General features: G+C 45.7%; 1 protein-coding gene across 1 annotated transcript in view; it reads left to right on the top strand.

Annotated features, from left to right (window-relative positions):
* Positions 1-16,907, top strand: part of myt1la (myelin transcription factor 1-like, a) — a 35,204-nt gene that overhangs the window by 16,102 nt on the left and 2,195 nt on the right. Inside the window, exons 6-16 of the mRNA XM_080490333.1 lie at positions 313-533; positions 2,628-2,932; positions 4,459-4,683; positions 8,759-8,910; positions 9,305-9,373; positions 10,868-10,930; positions 11,014-11,097; positions 13,559-13,780; positions 14,156-14,247; positions 14,339-14,442; positions 15,130-15,273. Coding sequence (XP_080346459.1) covers positions 313-533; positions 2,628-2,932; positions 4,459-4,683; positions 8,759-8,910; positions 9,305-9,373; positions 10,868-10,930; positions 11,014-11,097; positions 13,559-13,780; positions 14,156-14,247; positions 14,339-14,442; positions 15,130-15,273 — 1,681 coding nt within the window. The remainder of the gene's footprint in view (positions 1-312; positions 534-2,627; positions 2,933-4,458; positions 4,684-8,758; positions 8,911-9,304; positions 9,374-10,867; positions 10,931-11,013; positions 11,098-13,558; positions 13,781-14,155; positions 14,248-14,338; positions 14,443-15,129; positions 15,274-16,907) is intronic.

Raw genomic sequence — 16,907 nt, 5'->3', positions numbered from 1 at the left:
GCTGAATGGGGTTATAAATGTGCCGTAAACCTGCAAACAGACCAAGCTGGAGCTGACGAAGGTGTAGAAAAACCTAGTTAAAGTTGCGATGCATCGTCGACACTGTTTGAGAACAGTAAATTGACTTCATCATTCTTATGTTTGACACCCTTGACACTACTTCTGTTGGGTCCTTCCAGAGGGAGGGAGGCTCTGATTCCGAGTGTCCTGTGGCCCTTTGTGTTTTATTGAGCGTCAGGAAGGCAATGGCAGGGAGGATAGAGCATCAGACCGTCAATCTCATGACTTATTTGGCTGCGCGCTGCATTTCAGGCCGATGTGCTTCGTGAAGCAGCTGGAGATCCCCCAGTACGGCTACAAGAACAACGTTCCCACCAGCACGCCGCGCTCCAACCTGGCCAAGGAGCTGGAGAAGTACTCCAAGACCAGCTACGACTACTCCAGCTACGACAACCAACACAGCGGCTACGGGAAGAGAATCCCCCCGAGCAAGTCCCACCACGGGCGGGACACCTCCCCGAAGGGTTACGACGGTAAGGGGGAAAACTCACAAATCACAATTAAAAGGGCGTTTGTGTTGATCACATTAATAAATAACAAATTTCATTTTCTGACGTCGGATTCTCAATTAAATATGAGTTTAACAAATTATACACAGATTTCATGGATTTTACTGTCAGTCTTTTCTCCTGTCGAAGGGAACGATCCCACCGAGGGGGGTTTCTATTGCTTTTCCTTTTCTGGGGAGAACAGTTTGTACTCGATGATAAAAGCACTGTAACACACACACACACACACACACACACGCTCATGTGTATTCTCTTTGTTAGAGCTCTGAAAACACTGGTGTTCTCCACCTCTCTCCGTGGCGAGAGTGAAAGCGGCGGCAGGGATATGGAAATGCCGAGCTCGGAGCCAGCCTCCTCGGAGCAGAGGACGGCGGGGATGGATGGAGGGAGGGAGGAGGTGCAGATGGAGGGATTGTGAAACAGGAGAGCGATAATGGAGGCGAGCCCTGCTTCTTTGGCCGGGAGCCATTAGCGAGACGCAGGCAGGAGGGAGGTTTTTTAGACGAGGTGTCTGCGCTCCCCTCCGTCACGACTCCCTCCCTCCGCTCCGCCATCCTTCCCTCCGTCAGCCGAGTCCCGGTCCTCCGTCCAACCGCCGCTTTGTCCATCCAGCTGCCTCCCTCGAAGTCTTACCGCGAGTTCCCTCCCTCATTTATAGGACACACTTGGTGTTTAGATATGTTTTTCCAACTGGCAACAAAACTAAGAACCGTCTGAAGTGTTAAGTCGTTTCCAAATCCTGAAGCTCTCCTGTCTGTTGGTCTCCATCCTGAATATACTCCCTTCTGCACAAAGATTATTATTTTTTTCCAAAAAGGGGCTCAGTTCTGATCATTTTAGTTTGAAGCGAGCCTGATGAGCATCACGGTATGATAATATGAGAGCCGACACATTTACTAACACATTATTTGTGAGCTCATTTTAAGAATCTCGGCCCCGTTTACAAACATTTCAAGAGAAAACACATCGTTTTTGCATTTTTTTGTTGAAGAAAAATTACATGTTTACATGGCAACATTGAGAAAGTGACGTCCAGAAAGAGCAGTAACGCTGAAAACGAGTGTTGTAATAAAACCACACACACACACACACACACACACACACACACACACACACACTCGGTGACCGTTTAACCACGTAAACAGAACCGAAAACACAAAGTTTTCTGTTTTCGCTTGTGAACGGGACCTTAATGAGTGGATACGTCACTAAGCCGACCCACACAGTGCTGACAGCTCAGCTCATGTGTCACAGCGACTCCACAATAATAAACTTTTTGGCACAGTTACACGGGATTTAAAGTAGAGTCAGAGTAGACATCTGTGATGTTATTGGCCTCGTGTCTGCCCGTCTATCGTGGAGCAGAGTTCTACCTCAAATTTGCCTTAATCCTGTGCTGTTCATACATTTCATCATATGTTATTGATCATATTAGTTTGTTATGCTGTGTAGACGGTTCGTTCTGAGCGTGTGCACCAGCCTCCAGTTTGTGATTCATCGCGCCACTAACAGAGCAGATTTGTTGGTTAAGGACTTTTGGGACATCTGGTGCCGACTTGTTTTTCTTTCTTTGATAGAAAATAAATTGAAAATGTAAATGTTTCAAGTGAGTTCAGAATGTCACCGGGTATTGTGTCCACGTCCTTTCGGGAAGCTGAGCTGGTTACAGAGCTGGTAACTAAACATATGATGTGAACTTTAGTTGTGGTGAAAATTGCAGGTTTTTTTTTTTTTTATTAACTTTCATATGGAGTGGTGCCGTTTCCAGTTCCTTATCTCTGTCACTAAGCCTATTGTCTGCTTTGTTTCTAATGCAACAGACCCGTTCCACAAAACAACCCGACTGCTGCACAGTTTGGCTAAACGCCAGCGACTGGCTTCTAAATCAACCCCTGTGTGTGTGTGTGTGTGTGTGTGTGTGTGTGTGTGTGTGTGTGTGTGTGTGTGTGTGTGTGTGTGTGTGTGTGTGTGTGTGTGTGTGTGTGTGTGTGTGTGTGTGTGTGTGTGTGTGTGTGTGTGTGTGTGTGTGTGTGTGTGTGTGTGTGTGTTTCCCCACAGCCAAGCGTTACTGTAAGACATCCAGCCCGGCCAGCAGTACGACCAGCAGCTACGCTCCCAGCAGCAGCAGCAGCCTGAGCTGTGGAGGAGGAGGAGGAGGTGGCGGTGGCGGTGGCGGCGTGGGAGGTGGAGGAGGGGGAGGGGGAGGAAGCAGCGCGAGCAGCACCTGCAGTAAGAGCAGCTTCGACTACACCCACGACATGGAGGCGGCCCACATGGCGGCCACGGCCATCCTCAACCTGTCAACTCGGTGCCGGGAGCTCCCGCACGCTCTGGGAGGGAAACCCCAGGACCTGCTGACACAGGTACGACACAGAAAACACAGGAAGGAAGGAAGAGGACGCCGGCTGCCTTCATACAACACACTCACTTTCTGAATAGCAGGAGGAAAAATAGGAACATTTTGGAGAAGTGAATTAGCAACTTGACCCTTCATTGACCATATTTGGTAACTTCCTGATTTCTTCCTTTAAAACTAACATGTATTTAAAGGGAGTTCTGGGTACTGAGACGCTTCTAGCTTGGGCAGGATTTCTAGAATGTGTCGCACTTCTGCTTCACATTTATCATAGGAACATAAAAACTTCACATTCTGCCCCACTGGCACCACATTAGATAGACGATTTCAAACTATTGGTGCAAGTTTCAGTTTGTCAACTTTGAAAGAAATGAGTCCAGAAAGGTTCATGTCTGGACGACTTTTAGGCCAAAATCAACTGAACGGGTCCTGAGTGGCTGCGGTGGCCGAGACGTTAGACAAGCAGGTGGGAGCTTGTAGGTTTGAATCCCACTGCTGACGTGTCACCACCGTGGGTCCCTGAGCGTGACCCTTGAACCCCATCAGCTCACTGGAGCGTCTTAATGTCGCCACACCTCCGCATCCCAGAAAGAAGACGAGTCAGTGTGGAAGAAAAGAAAAGGAATGTCCCCGAGGGGATTAAAAAGTTAGGATTAGGTTAGATTAGAAAGTGGGAAATACAAGTTCTTTATGATGTCAGAGGCCGTGTGACGCCTCAGTAAATGTTGGGTGCCTTCTATGTGGATGTCACATTGTTGACCTGGTCGTTCAGGAGGGTCAAACACATTTTAATTCAGGTTCTACATTCAGCCCAATTTCATCTTGAGTGGTCCGGACAGGTAAAACAATGCCATAATAACCTTTGAATTTAAACTTCAAAGTTATTCTTTGTTGCGGTGCAGAGTATATGTGATGACAATGTCGATATTTTCACAAAAACCAAACAATCAATAAAAAAAAGATAAATACTATAATCTCAACATGAAGCCAATTTTAATGAAACCCTCTGGTGTGAAACGCAGGTCGGAAAAGGAATAAAACTTCTTCTCCAATATTCAATAATCAAACTTTCTAAATATCCTTCTTTATGAATCCTTTGTATTTATGTATTTGTTTCTACGTATGTATGTATGGATTATCTATCTATCTATCTATCTATCTATCTATCTATCTATCTATCTATCTATCTATCTATCTATCTATCTATCTATCTATCTATCTATCTATCTATCTATCAAGCAGGTTTCGGTCTGATAACTATGATTCGATTTGACTCACGATCTGTCATCCATAATGATTAAGAGATGAACATGTTATTATACATGTTATTACAATAACAGTAGTTATAATGCTCCCATCTATGTGGTTATGGCTCCAACGGCATAATGAGAAAAATCAGCTTAGAAAAGGGTGTGATTCATTATGAGCTGATTGAGTGGTTTCAGTAGGACTCTCTCTCTCTCTCTCTCTCTCTCTCTCTCTCTCTCTCTCTCTCTCTCTCTCTCTCTCTCTCTCTCTCTCTCTCTCTCTCAGAGTCCGGTGGGTGACCTGGACGACAGTGGGCCGGTGGACGTGGCCGGTCAGCCCGGCGGGCTGGAGGGCAGTGGAACGGTGTTGACCCCCCTGCAGCCCATGTCACCCCAGCGGCAGGCTCTGCTGAGCAGCCGCTGCTACCAGCTGAGCGACACCGACTGCTGGGAGCTGCCGGTCGACTACAACAAGATCAAACAGCTGGGCGAGGAGCAGGAGCACAAAGAGGTAACGGGAAGGCCCGAGGAGGTCACACGGCTTCACCACAGTACGAACATAAAGACAGGTCGACAGTGAGGACAGTTCAGTAAAGAAATCTGTGGCGAATCCCCAAACTTACTTAAATTGTAATTTAATGAGATCGCTGGAGCTCATTACAGTATACATTCCAAATGAAAAGGAATTACATCAAAGGTAGATTTTACTTTAACAACTGCTAAAATCCAACTTTCTGTCTATCTACCTATCCATCTATCTATCCATCTATCCATCTATCCATCCATCGATCTATCCATCTATCTATCTATCCATCTATCCATCTATCCATCTATCCATCCATCGATCTATCTATCTATCTATCTATCTATCTATCTATCTATCCATCTATCCATCTATCCATCCATCGATCTATCCATCTATCCATCCATCCATCCATCCATCCATCCATCCATCCATCCATCCATCCATCCATCCATCCATCCATCCATCTATCTATCTATCTATCTATCTATCTATCTATCTATCTATCTATCTATCTATCTATCTATCCATCTATCCATCTATCCATCTATCCATACAGCTATCTATCTATCTATCTATCTATCTATCTATCTATCTATCTATCCATCTATCTATCTATCTATCTATCTATCTATCTATCTATCTATCTATCTATCTATCTATCTATCTATCTATCTATCTATCTATCTATCTATCTATCTATCTATCTATCTATCTATCTATCTATCTATCTATCTATCTACCATCCATAGTCACTAATAAGCCTCTGTGTGTGTGACTCACTGGTGTGAGCATGTTGTCAGTCAGTCAGTCGTCTCAGATATTTAAGGCCGCATCCACACGAGGCCAAACGATCTTTTTTCTCTCCGAGGTTCTCAAAAAAGGTTCCGTCCACACGTCACTATGAACGCGGCTCAACACGAAGTGTAAGGGCATGTAGTACATATGCCAGGCCTTTAGGGGCGCTGTGACTCACCAGATCCACCAAAAACGCAGAAGAAGACACAGACCGCATATAAATGTAGAAGTAGACTCTTGCTAATAGATTTCAGGAGAACTCTGAGTTATATAGCTCTATGCTCCTTCTGCTGCTGGCATCAGTAGCTTCTGCAGCGCCACCTGGAGCATTTAGTCCGCCATTGTTGTGGTTATTAGATGACATCGCAGACCGCTGTGGGGAGGAGATGTTTTAATGTTTTAATCAGAAATCACAGAGAAAGTCTGCAGCTGTTTGTAGAGACTCCAGAGTCTCGGCGGGGGGGCTCTGTACGTCTCCCGGCCTTAAAGCTACCAAACACTTTTAATCTGAAGTCTAACTTGACCGATGTATCGAATCTGGGAAATGCTTGTGCTGCACACTCTGCTCTTACATTTTTGATTAAGGGCTTTAACCACTTGATTTAAGATATATTCAGGCAGCCTGTCTACTAATCATGCAAAGTAAGGATAATTTGAAGCATGAAATTGAGATTTAGGGGAACCCAGAGCTTATATTAGTAGTGCACGCATAGATTATAGGATGACTAGGGTTTATATTCTGCCTTTAAAGCGCGGCTTGTTCTGCGGTGCATAGCAGGAAATCACCACCAAAAAGTTGTAGACTTTTTTTTCTTCCTTTTCTCCCATTGCGCGGGAGTGCATGTTGGTGGTCGGCATAATTTTTGCATCACTTTACATACGTGAGAGGGAATTTAGAGAGTTTGGGAGGGTTTTAATGCGAGAGCATGCACGAGTCCACCAACCCAAGACAAATATGGATCGGAGTGACGGCGCTTGCCAGAATCAGCGCAGGGTTTGTGTTGTTATTCCCCGCCCCGGGGTCACCACGCAGATCAATCCTCTAAACAGCTGAAGAAAAGCCAGAGAAAGCGCCAGGCCCGACAGCGTTTTCAAAAAGCAGCTGGTGTCACTGTGAGCGGAGGAAAGTTCTACGTCAGACCTCGTCAACACCACGACGTTTCAAGTGACAACGCGTCGGGTTTTTTTCTGTATTTTTGCATTTAGATGATGGTGTTTTGAAAACTATAAATAACAATAATAATATTGAAACGCGTGTATGTGGTTTTCATGTTGGGCCAATAGTGGGCGCTGTTGGTTGTTTATGTAATAAAACCACATGTGTGCAGAGAACCGTACGCTCTAAACATCAACAACGGGAGAACACAGACATTCTAGTGGACAGACGACCAAATTGGATGCTTATCACAGCGACTGTCAAAATAAAACTACCACGTCTCAGGAGAATATGGACTGGGAGCCATGACACATTGTTCTTACTGTCCATCTACTGGTGCACAACAACGAGTTACTACGCCTCCACCCATCTATCCCTCTTTAGCCCATTAGAGGCTAATAGTTAGCCACTAATGGACTTTCAGGCTTTACCTGAAACCAACTTTGGTCTGGACCAAACAGTGCAGACGTGAAAACAACCTTACAGGTAAAGACATCAGCACATCTTATAAACCTGAGACTTTTAGCTTTTCCTTTCATTTCATTTCATTTCAAATGCATGTTTTTAGATTGTAGTATGTAACTGGAGCACCTGCGAAAACCCGATCATGCAAACTATGTACAGAGAGCCTCCTGAAGCTGGACTCATTCGTGTTCTCGCTGCGAGAAAAGATCAGTAACTCCTACAGCACTCTGTGGCCCGTCTTATAATGTAATCGGTCGTATCCTCGTCCTGCTTTTATGTTGGAGCAGGAAGAAGATCTGCTGTGAGCAGTGATAGATCATAAAAAATAATATAATAACAAGCTGAATAAAAGTTATTATTTGCATTTCTGAAGATTAAAAAGCCTGAAGGGAGATGAGGAATAGTCCTGGCACGGCTCTGCAGCTTCTCTCCATGATAAAGGAAGTTCTGCTCAAATTGTCAAAAATTCAGTATCGTGTGAAGAAACTTAAAATAAGTTGGGTGAAACTATTTTATGTCTAAAGTTTATGAGTGGGAGTAAAAGTTTATCAAAAAAAAAAAAGTCATTATTATTTTTAATGTAAGTCTAAATTTCCAAAGTGCAGTTTTGATGAATAATCCCGCTGCATGTTGTGGTTTCCAGCAGGCTCTGTGCGCCCCCGTGTGGCCAGCAGCGGCACTGCGCCTCGCTCCAGGAGTCTGGGCCCAGTGCATTAAAACCCTGAATCACTGCGTTAATACATAAGTAAAACATGATAGATCATCTGCACGCTTTAAATCCTCACAGATCTGATATCACACAGGACAACCCATGCAGCAAATTGCTACATTTGCCTGGTTGGATTTGGAGCGCTGAAGTGAAAGGTTTTAATCAGGAGAGTAATTGCGTTTGTTAATGAAGCACGACATTGCAGAGGAGGCCGAAAGCCTGCAGCTCGGTGGCTGATGGGATTTTTTTTTTTTTTTCTGTCTCTCCCTCCCTTAACACAGTCCCAAACGATCTGAAGGAGGTGTGATGTGTGGACTGCAGAGCAGACTGCAGTGCCGCCAGAGAGAGAGAGAGAGAGAGAGAGAGAGAGAGAGAGAAAAGGAAAAAATAAAAACGCTTTAGGTTCAGAGCGCCTGCAGAAGCAGCTTGAACTGGTTAACTGAAACTTTTCACTGAAGCACCCTCGGGCTGAGATGGAGGAAGGTCTGAGGTCATTCGGGGTTGCAGACAGTGAAATGTTTCAGTGAAGACGCGGTGTGATGAACACAGACTGGGCAGAGGCTCAGGTCTGCACAACGCATCGTTTCTTTGGAGTGATAATGAAAAAAACTTTTTGAAAACGCTTTCGACGACTGCCCCGTTGAAACGGGGAGGAAACACAACTTTTCAAAGCGACTACCGTATTTCCCAGAATAGAAGTCACATCTGTCAACAACAAAAAAAGTGTCTTGAAAAGGAAACACAGATAGACCTTTTGTTCCATGACCAGATAATCTTGGCCCAGCCCGGAATCAAACCGGGGTATTCCTGCTGCGAGGCAACAGTGCAAACCACTAATAGATATAGTTGATGTCCTTTGCGTCCGTCCGAGCTGTAATCAGCACTGAGCGGCTGTGTGGAGGAGGCCACAGTGAGCTTGTCGTGACGTGTTGTAGTCTGTTTATTTCTCATCCCTGCACCAGAGCGACGAGCTGGACCCCTTCCAGGACCTGCTGGACGAGCAGCGCTACCCGGCCGAGGTGGCCATGCCCAGCCCCAAACACCACAAGTACCCGCCCTGCAAGGAGAGCAAGAAGGAGCTCCTCACGTAAGAATCAGCCACGCACTCCCCTTTGCTTTATTAGAGTCCAAACAGGAGCTCCGCAGCACGTAGTTAGTTTTAGTGGGCTGGAGTTACGACTTTTATGGTAGTAATCAGCTAAAAGTAGCGGCTTTACTACACACTACTTAAGAACAGTATTGATACCTTTAATCTCATCAACTTGTGCCGTAGGCGTCTCTTCTCAGGACGCACTGATACCACTTTTTAAAGGAAGAGTACGCACTAACCTTTAGCTACATGCTGTTACTGACACATCGCACCACCTGTTCAACCATGTGAGAAACAAGACAAAGAAGTGGAGAATCACACCGACACACGGGATCACGGCGTCTGTCAGACTCGATGACGATGTTCTAAGCGTTCCCTGTTCCCCCTGCAGGCTGTCGAGCTGCCAGTTGGCGGACAAGAACATGCGCGGGATGATGACGTCCAACTCACAAGAGCTCAAGTGAGTGTAAACAGACGAAGCACACGGCTCCTCGCGTTTCATTAAGTGTCTCTCGGTTTGCTGTCCCGAACGTGCTTCATCTTTCGCCCAAACGTGGAAAACTCCATGTGTCTGAAGCGCTCCGCGCGAGGTCAGGTTTTCATTTGGAAACACACTTTTTGGCTTTATTGGATATAATTTAGTTGACGGTAACGTCGTCACATTGCTCTCGTGGTTCGACTGGAAAATGTGATGATACCTAGGGATTTGGTATTAAAATGCTTTGGTTTTATTTTTGGTTTTATTTTTGGTTTTATTGCCTCATAACTCCAAAATGTTGATATTTGTCAACTGTCTGACGTTGGGCTCACTGTTCTGTGGATTATCAACTGTTCTGGACCAGGAGTGTCATTTTTCGGCCCCGTTTACACGACAACGAAAACCTTTGCCGCGTTCGAGTTTCCGTTTACACGACAGCGGGCTCGGAGCCACTGCTACCGTCACTTTTCCATTCCGGCTCCCAAGGTGGAAGTTTTCTTTCACGCTTGTGAGGTTCCTCATCAGTCCATCAGGTACTCTCCGTTCTGTTAATGTTCTCTGCGCGCATGTACGTACGTGTGGCTTCATTACAAAGACAGGCAACAGCGTCCCCTCATGGCCCCGGCATGCTACTTACATGGCTGTCAACGTGTCTGCCGCTGTCGTGTAAACAGACATCGTTTTCAAAAACGTTGTCATGGAAACGAGGCCTGAGTTCAAGGACCACATTCAGCCCGATTTCATCCTGAGTGGACCGGACCGGTAAACTAGGGCCATAATAACCCTTAAACTCAAACTTCCAGGTGTTTTGTTGTTGTTGTTGTTGATGTTGATGTGGCACAGAGTAAACACGATGAAAATGTCTATATTTTGACCAAGAACTTCTAATTACCGCTGAAAATAACCACAATCTCAACATGAAGCCAAATTTAATGAAACCTGCCGCATAATACAGTGAAAGGTCCACGAAGCTTCTCCTGTAACTGATGCATTCTGGGTGTTTTTACGAACTCCCCCTGACGGTACGGCTTTGAGGCTGAAGCTCGTTTGTTAGGTTTCATGGTAACGTCACCGATATCTCAGCTCGGGTCTCAGACTCGTGTTGCTACTCTGATGAAGTCTGTGGAAAAAAGAAATCCATGTTTGGTTTGACATTTGTACGACTTGCTTGGTGGTTTGAGTGGATCGGAGCGTCTTGCGGGCCGGTTTTGATCCACGGGCCTGATGTTTGACACCCCTGCTCGAGAACGAGGCTTGTGGATCTTGAACCGAAAATTATTCAAACTCATTGGTAATTCAAAGGTTTATTTGAAACCCTGATTGTCTCAAAAAATAAAGAACATCCATTTGTGTGAATCGAAATTAACTCTCTTAGTTATTTCACACACATCAAGGCTTTTTGTGATCACATCGTAAAGATCGAGTTCAAATGCACGTTTAAAAACGCGTCCGCTGGGTTCTCTGTTTGATCGTCAGGTGTCCGACGCCCGGCTGTGACGGATCCGGGCACATCACTGGAAACTACGCCTCCCACAGGAGGTAATGTGACATGACCCCAGGTCACAGCTGCCACACGCCACACAAAATCAGGAGTTATTTAAGATCTCTCCTCTGTCCCGCAGCCTGTCCGGGTGTCCACGAGCCAAAAAAAGTGGCATCAAAATCCTTCACAGCAAAGAGGACAAGGACGACCAAGAGCCAATCAAGTAAGAGTCATCAGATTCTTTGTAGCCTCGATATAGAACCCTCAAAGTCATTGACAAAAATAAAACCCCAATTAAACCCAAGCAATCTCTGGTGTGCCATCGTAACTCCACACTCTTAATTTGTTGGGCTAATTTAGCTAATTTAAGGCAAATTTTAATATTTGGACTAAACTATGATGTATTTCATCTTGACCCAAAGATGAGACTAAGAACTAGTTTACGCGACGACGGAGCTCCACGCCACTGAAAACGGAACGTTTTGAAAACCCTGACCCCGTCTCGATGGCGACTGGGGGAAAACGCAGTTGTAATATTGTTTCCTGCGCGCTTGCGTGTGTGTGGTTTGATTACGTAAAACAAACAACAGCGCCCACTAGTGGCCCAACGTGAAAACTACATCGCTTTCTAAACGTTGTCGTATAAACGGAGACCGAGTTAGTTCTGAATTATTGAGGTTCGCTTCAGGAGGTTCTATTTATCTACGGGGAAGAGAGAGACAGTAGATCCAAATAAAAAGCTCACACAGGTCCGCTGGGAGTTCAGCGTCTAACTGAGTTATCATATAAACACAGAAAACATTTTCTGGAAGTTTAAAATTGATTTGACGGAGGCCCTGGTTCACGCAGCAACATATCAAGTGAAAGCGCATCGCTTTTGTGTTTTGATTTCAGAAAAGTTTTGCATTGACATGGCAACTTTTTCAAAACAATGTCTGTCTACACGGAAACGGCAGAAACACTTGTCTTGTGGCCCACATGTCATTTCCATGTTGGGCCACTAGTGGCTGCTATTGGTTGCTTTTGTAATAAAACCACACACGCAGCAGAGAACAATATGCTCTAACATTAAGTGAACACGGACATTCTAGTGGACAGACGATCAAGTTGGATTATTATTAGAGTGACTGTCAAAATAAAAGTACCAAGTCCGAGCAGAATATGAACATGGAGTCATGGCACTCTGGAGGAAACTTTGTTCTGATTGGTGGGGCAGCTGTGGCTTGGTTAGGAGAGTGGTCGTCTCGCTATCAGAAGGTGGGAGGTTCAATTCCCCTTTTCCACATCCTTTGAGCAAGTCCACCCAATAGATGAACCGCGTGCCTGCCTGGCAGCTGCCTTCACTGGACTGTGGATGTGTGTGTGCGAATGGGTTGATGTGATCAACTGTGTACAGCACTTCAGCTCGAGTGCTTCCATGGAGTCGCAGCATTTTCAAAAAGTTGTTTTCCCCCCATTGACATGGAGACAGAGTCGGAGAGTTTTCAAAAAGTTGCGTTTTCCCACGGTCTCCATGGAGACAGAGTCGCAGCACTTTCGAAAAGTTGTGTTTTCAGTGGCTCCGAGCACCGTCGCCATGTAAACGGAGCCCCAAAACATAACAAAGGTTTCCTGTTTCGACTCAAAATACATGTCGTATAAACGGGGCCTGATTCCCCCAAAAATGTGCTGTTGTTGTCAGAAAAGTGATGTGTTCCTTAATTGTTTTAAGTTGTAACACTTAGTTCTAAAGAAACAAGGAACATTTAAAAAAGGCTATAAAAAACCCCAAATAGCAGTTGAGTCATTCACAATGTTTTAATTAACTGCCATCACTTCCACTGCTTCTTAAAATATGTCTCCTTACCATGCTTATACTTAGACATGTCTGTGACAGATTTGTACGTCTCCTCTCTGTCGAAATGCCGCCGATGCACGTTGACCTTTCTAACTTTAGCAGAGAATATATTAGTGGAGGCCGCGGTTCGTCCTGCTCTTCACCTCCTGCTCCCTGCAGGCCCCGGACAGTAAAGGTTAGCGCTGCCGAGTGCCTGGCATTTGTGTTCGGGCTGAGGGGGCAATATTAAACCAATATGAACTTGTGAAATATCTAAAGTTCAGCCGGTGTCGGTCTGGAGCCAGCTGCCGCCGTCATTAACGGAGGAATCATAATTAAGCCTAAAACCTGAGCTCGGCTCATCCTAATCAGCACAAATGTCACGGGCGAAGGGCAGTGAGGAAGCACCGAGGCAGAGGAAGGTGTCGTCTGCAGAGCGGGGAGCGTTCGCTCATCGTCACTGTGAGAGGAGGAGGAGGAGGAGGAGGAAGAGGAGGGAGGGGGGGGGACTTACGCTCCATTCCTCCTTTCAGCCTCAGTGTCCTGTACAGAGTTCCAAAAAGCACCGGCATCCTTTCCTGAGGTAGACGTAAACGTACTGGTGTGAAAAACGACTTTCCTTCCTCGGTATAAGATCCAGTTTACACGACAACGTTTTCAACTTTGTCTCGCTGACGTCTGTTTGGCAGCGAATTCTCTTGGTTGCGATGTCAGTCACATACGGTAATCATTGTCACGGAGGGTTCTCTGTGACGCGGTTTTCCACCAAATATCTGCAATCCTCCACAAAGGAAGGTGGTGTCCTGTGAGGACGCGTCAGACGTGGAGACGCAGACTGAGTTCAGGACGCTTTGTCTTTGTCTCTCAGGTGTCCGGTCCCCGGGTGTGACGGACAGGGTCACGTGACGGGGAAGTACGCCTCTCATCGCAGCGCGTCGGGCTGCCCCCTGGCGGCGAAGCGGCAGAAGGACAGCTACGTCAACGGCTCGCAGTTCGTCTGGAAGTCCGGCAAGACGGACGGCATGACCTGCCCGACCCCGGGCTGCGACGGCTCGGGACACGTCAGCGGGAGCTTCCTCACCCATCGGAGGTCGCCCACCTTTTCCTCAATGTTTTTTCTCTCCCAAACAAACAAAACAAAAAAAAACCAGGACTTATGATCTAAACCACGGGGTTCCATTCCGGTGTCCTGCATGTTGCATGTCCTCCCAGTTGCAGCACACCTGAATGCATGATGACGTCAACATTAGATTGAGGGGCGCTGAAGCTGGGAGACATCCAAAACGTGCAGGACACCGGCCCTCGATTCCCTGATTTGACCATCCGGCTCTAAACCAATAACTGAGAACAAACACTTAGGTCACTCTTAGGTCATCCTACTTTATCCCCCACAGTCCACAGTTCTCTGTGAATCCAGGAGCTCTGATGTGAAGTGATCCCACGTGCTCTTTTTGTTTCCTCACAGTCTTTCCGGTTGTCCACGTGCCACCTCAGCCATGAAGAAAGCCCGGATGAGCGGCGTGGAGATGTTGACAATCAAGCAGAGAGCAAGCAAAGGTCAGAGAAGTGTTCCATCGGTTTAAGATCCTGCAAGTCTTCAATGGACCGAGGGACGTTGCTCTCTTGACGCCCAACGTTTGTGTTCTAGGCATCGAAAATGATGAAGAAATCAAACAGCTGGATGAAGAAATCAAAGATCTGAATGAGTCTAACAATCAAGTGGAGTCGGACATGATCAAACTGAGGACACAAGTAAGACCATCTGATGTTTCCCGTGACGAGCAAAATAAGTCGGCAAACGGTGGAATCGGGTTAAAACGGGTTTAGAGACACGGTTAGAAACTCGTTAAAACTTTTAAAACTCATTGACAAAGTTTTTCACCTCAACCAGGCAGGAAAGATCCCAACCTAGCATCCGCCTCAAAGACGTTCTGTCAGGGGGAGTTTGTAAAAACACCCAGAATGCAACAGCGAGAGGAGAACGGTTTCTTTTTGGACATTTCAAAGCACTTTGTTTCATTAAAATTTGATTTATGTTGAGATTGCACTCATTTCTGGCACCAGTTGTTTATGTATATTTTGAAAAATATAGACATTGTCATTATGTGTTCTCTGCATCACAACAAAGAAAACACTTTAGAAAAGTTTATCATTTAAAGGGATATATGAAATAAGACTGTTTATAGCCCCTGAACTAAAACGTGTTTGACACCACGAACCTAAAGCTTTACTCTCTACTTCAGATTAGACAGACAAGAACTCTTCTAAATAACAATACTTACATCACACACGATGGAGAGTCAATCGTCTCAAACACGTCCAAGATATTTAAAAGCCGATTTACTCGAAGGAAAACTTAAAGCGCTATGGATTTGGACATGTTTGCTGTCAAAACAAATAAAAAAACCCACAATCCATGAAGTTTCTCTGGTGCTCCAGATTACCACCATGGAGACGAACCTGAAGTCCATCGAGGAGGAGAACAAGGTGATCGAGCAGCAGAACGACTCGCTGCTGCATGAGCTGGCCAACCTCAGCCAGTCGCTCATCAACAGCTTAGCCAACATCCAGCTTCCACACATGGTAAGAGGCGGCGGCTCCGGCGGGACGTCTTCTGCACAGCTTCCATCTCTGATGGCTTTAAACTGAGGCTGGGGGGGGGGGGGTGTCGAGCATGAGGCAGTTTGCACCAGGAACATGAATTCTTTAATTGTGAAATACGGAATAACAGCGTTTTGCTTCTTTTTGAATGCTTTAAATAAGGCTACCGGCAGACACGCTCGGCCTGCACATGTTTGCAGGCGCCGTACCAGGTGACGGGAACGGTTGAGTTTCTACAAACAAGCGTGGAAAGAAAGACGCTGAATAAGTCTGAGATGGTGTTAAGATCAATTCATCACCCGGCCGGAGTTTAAAGTCATGACTGTAGAGTTCTGCTCCGTTTACACCACAACTTTTCTCAAGTGAAAACGCAAAGCGCTCGGAGCATTTTGGGCCCGATTTCCATGACAACGGTGCTCGGAGTCACTGAAAATGCAACTTTTTGAAAACAATTCCCAAGGTGGAACTTTTTTTTCAAAACACTCGCCGACTCCGTCGCCATGGAAATGGTGAGTAAACGCAACCTCCCGCGTAGAGCTGTGCCTCCGTCTCAGTGGAAACGAGAAGAAAATGCAACTTTTCGAAAACGCTCCGGCTGTTTACGTGTGAATCGCAACTTTTTAAAAATGCTCCGACTCCATCCCCATGGCAACAGGGGAAAATGCAACTTTTCAGAAGCGACTCCATCCCTGTGTAAACGAGGGGAAACGCTACTTTTTGGAAAAAGCTCTGACTCCGTCTGGCCCAAGTTGCATCGTTTTCAAAACGTTGCTGTGCAAACTGGCAACTTTTTTTTTTTTTCATGAAAATGCAGAAACTTTGCGTTTTGACGTTGCTTCATGTTGTGGTGTAAACGAGGCTTTAGAACAGTGTGGATCAAAATCTTCCCCTCACAACTTTTAGAAACAGAAGAGTTCTTTTGTCCTGTAAAGTCGCAGGATTCCTTCTCCTCTAAAGTCGCCACGGGTTTTGACACCGAGGTGTCAAACTATGACCACATGATCCACACGTTTCATAAAACGATGGAATCTGATAGAAACTTGTGAGGTTCCTCCTCTCACGTTTCTCTAAAGAAGCCTGGTCTTCCTCTTTGAACGCAATGTGCTTTTCACTGTTTCAGCCTCTGTATGTGTCGCAACACTCAGGTTTTTTCCTTCATCTGCTTCTTTCTGTTCGCCGCCACCTTCTTCTTTTTATTGTCCCGGCAGTTCATGCTGTGCTTTACAACCAAACGCCTCACATGCAGGTTTTCACAGGAGAAAACAGCTTTTATTGATTTAAGTGACGTTTCTGTCTTTTTGCCTGGGATTGTGAGTGAAGTGCTCGTGGCTGTTCTCGTTGTCTCAGTGTCGGAAGAAGGATAATCCCTCTCAGAGCCGTAGGAACCCCGACTTACTCCTTCAACCGCTGGAATCCTTCCTTCTTTTAATGAGGGGAAACGTTTCCAGTCACATTGTTAAAAAAAAATAAATAAACTAAGAATGTCCGTCTTAACGAGGATTTCGGCTCCAAGCTTTAAAAATCGTAAAAATGTTAAGCTTTTGTTTACACTGCGGAACGTCTTTCACTGGTTCAGATCTTTTAAGTTTAATGCGGCCAAACAACATAAACATTGT

This window comes from Lipophrys pholis (assembly GCF_963383615.2).
Source record: "Lipophrys pholis genome assembly, chromosome: 21".
Lineage (NCBI taxonomy): Eukaryota > Metazoa > Chordata > Actinopteri > Blenniiformes > Blenniidae > Lipophrys > Lipophrys pholis.
Note: the sequence above shows the minus strand (reverse complement) of the source record. Positions and strands in the feature narration are given on the sequence as shown.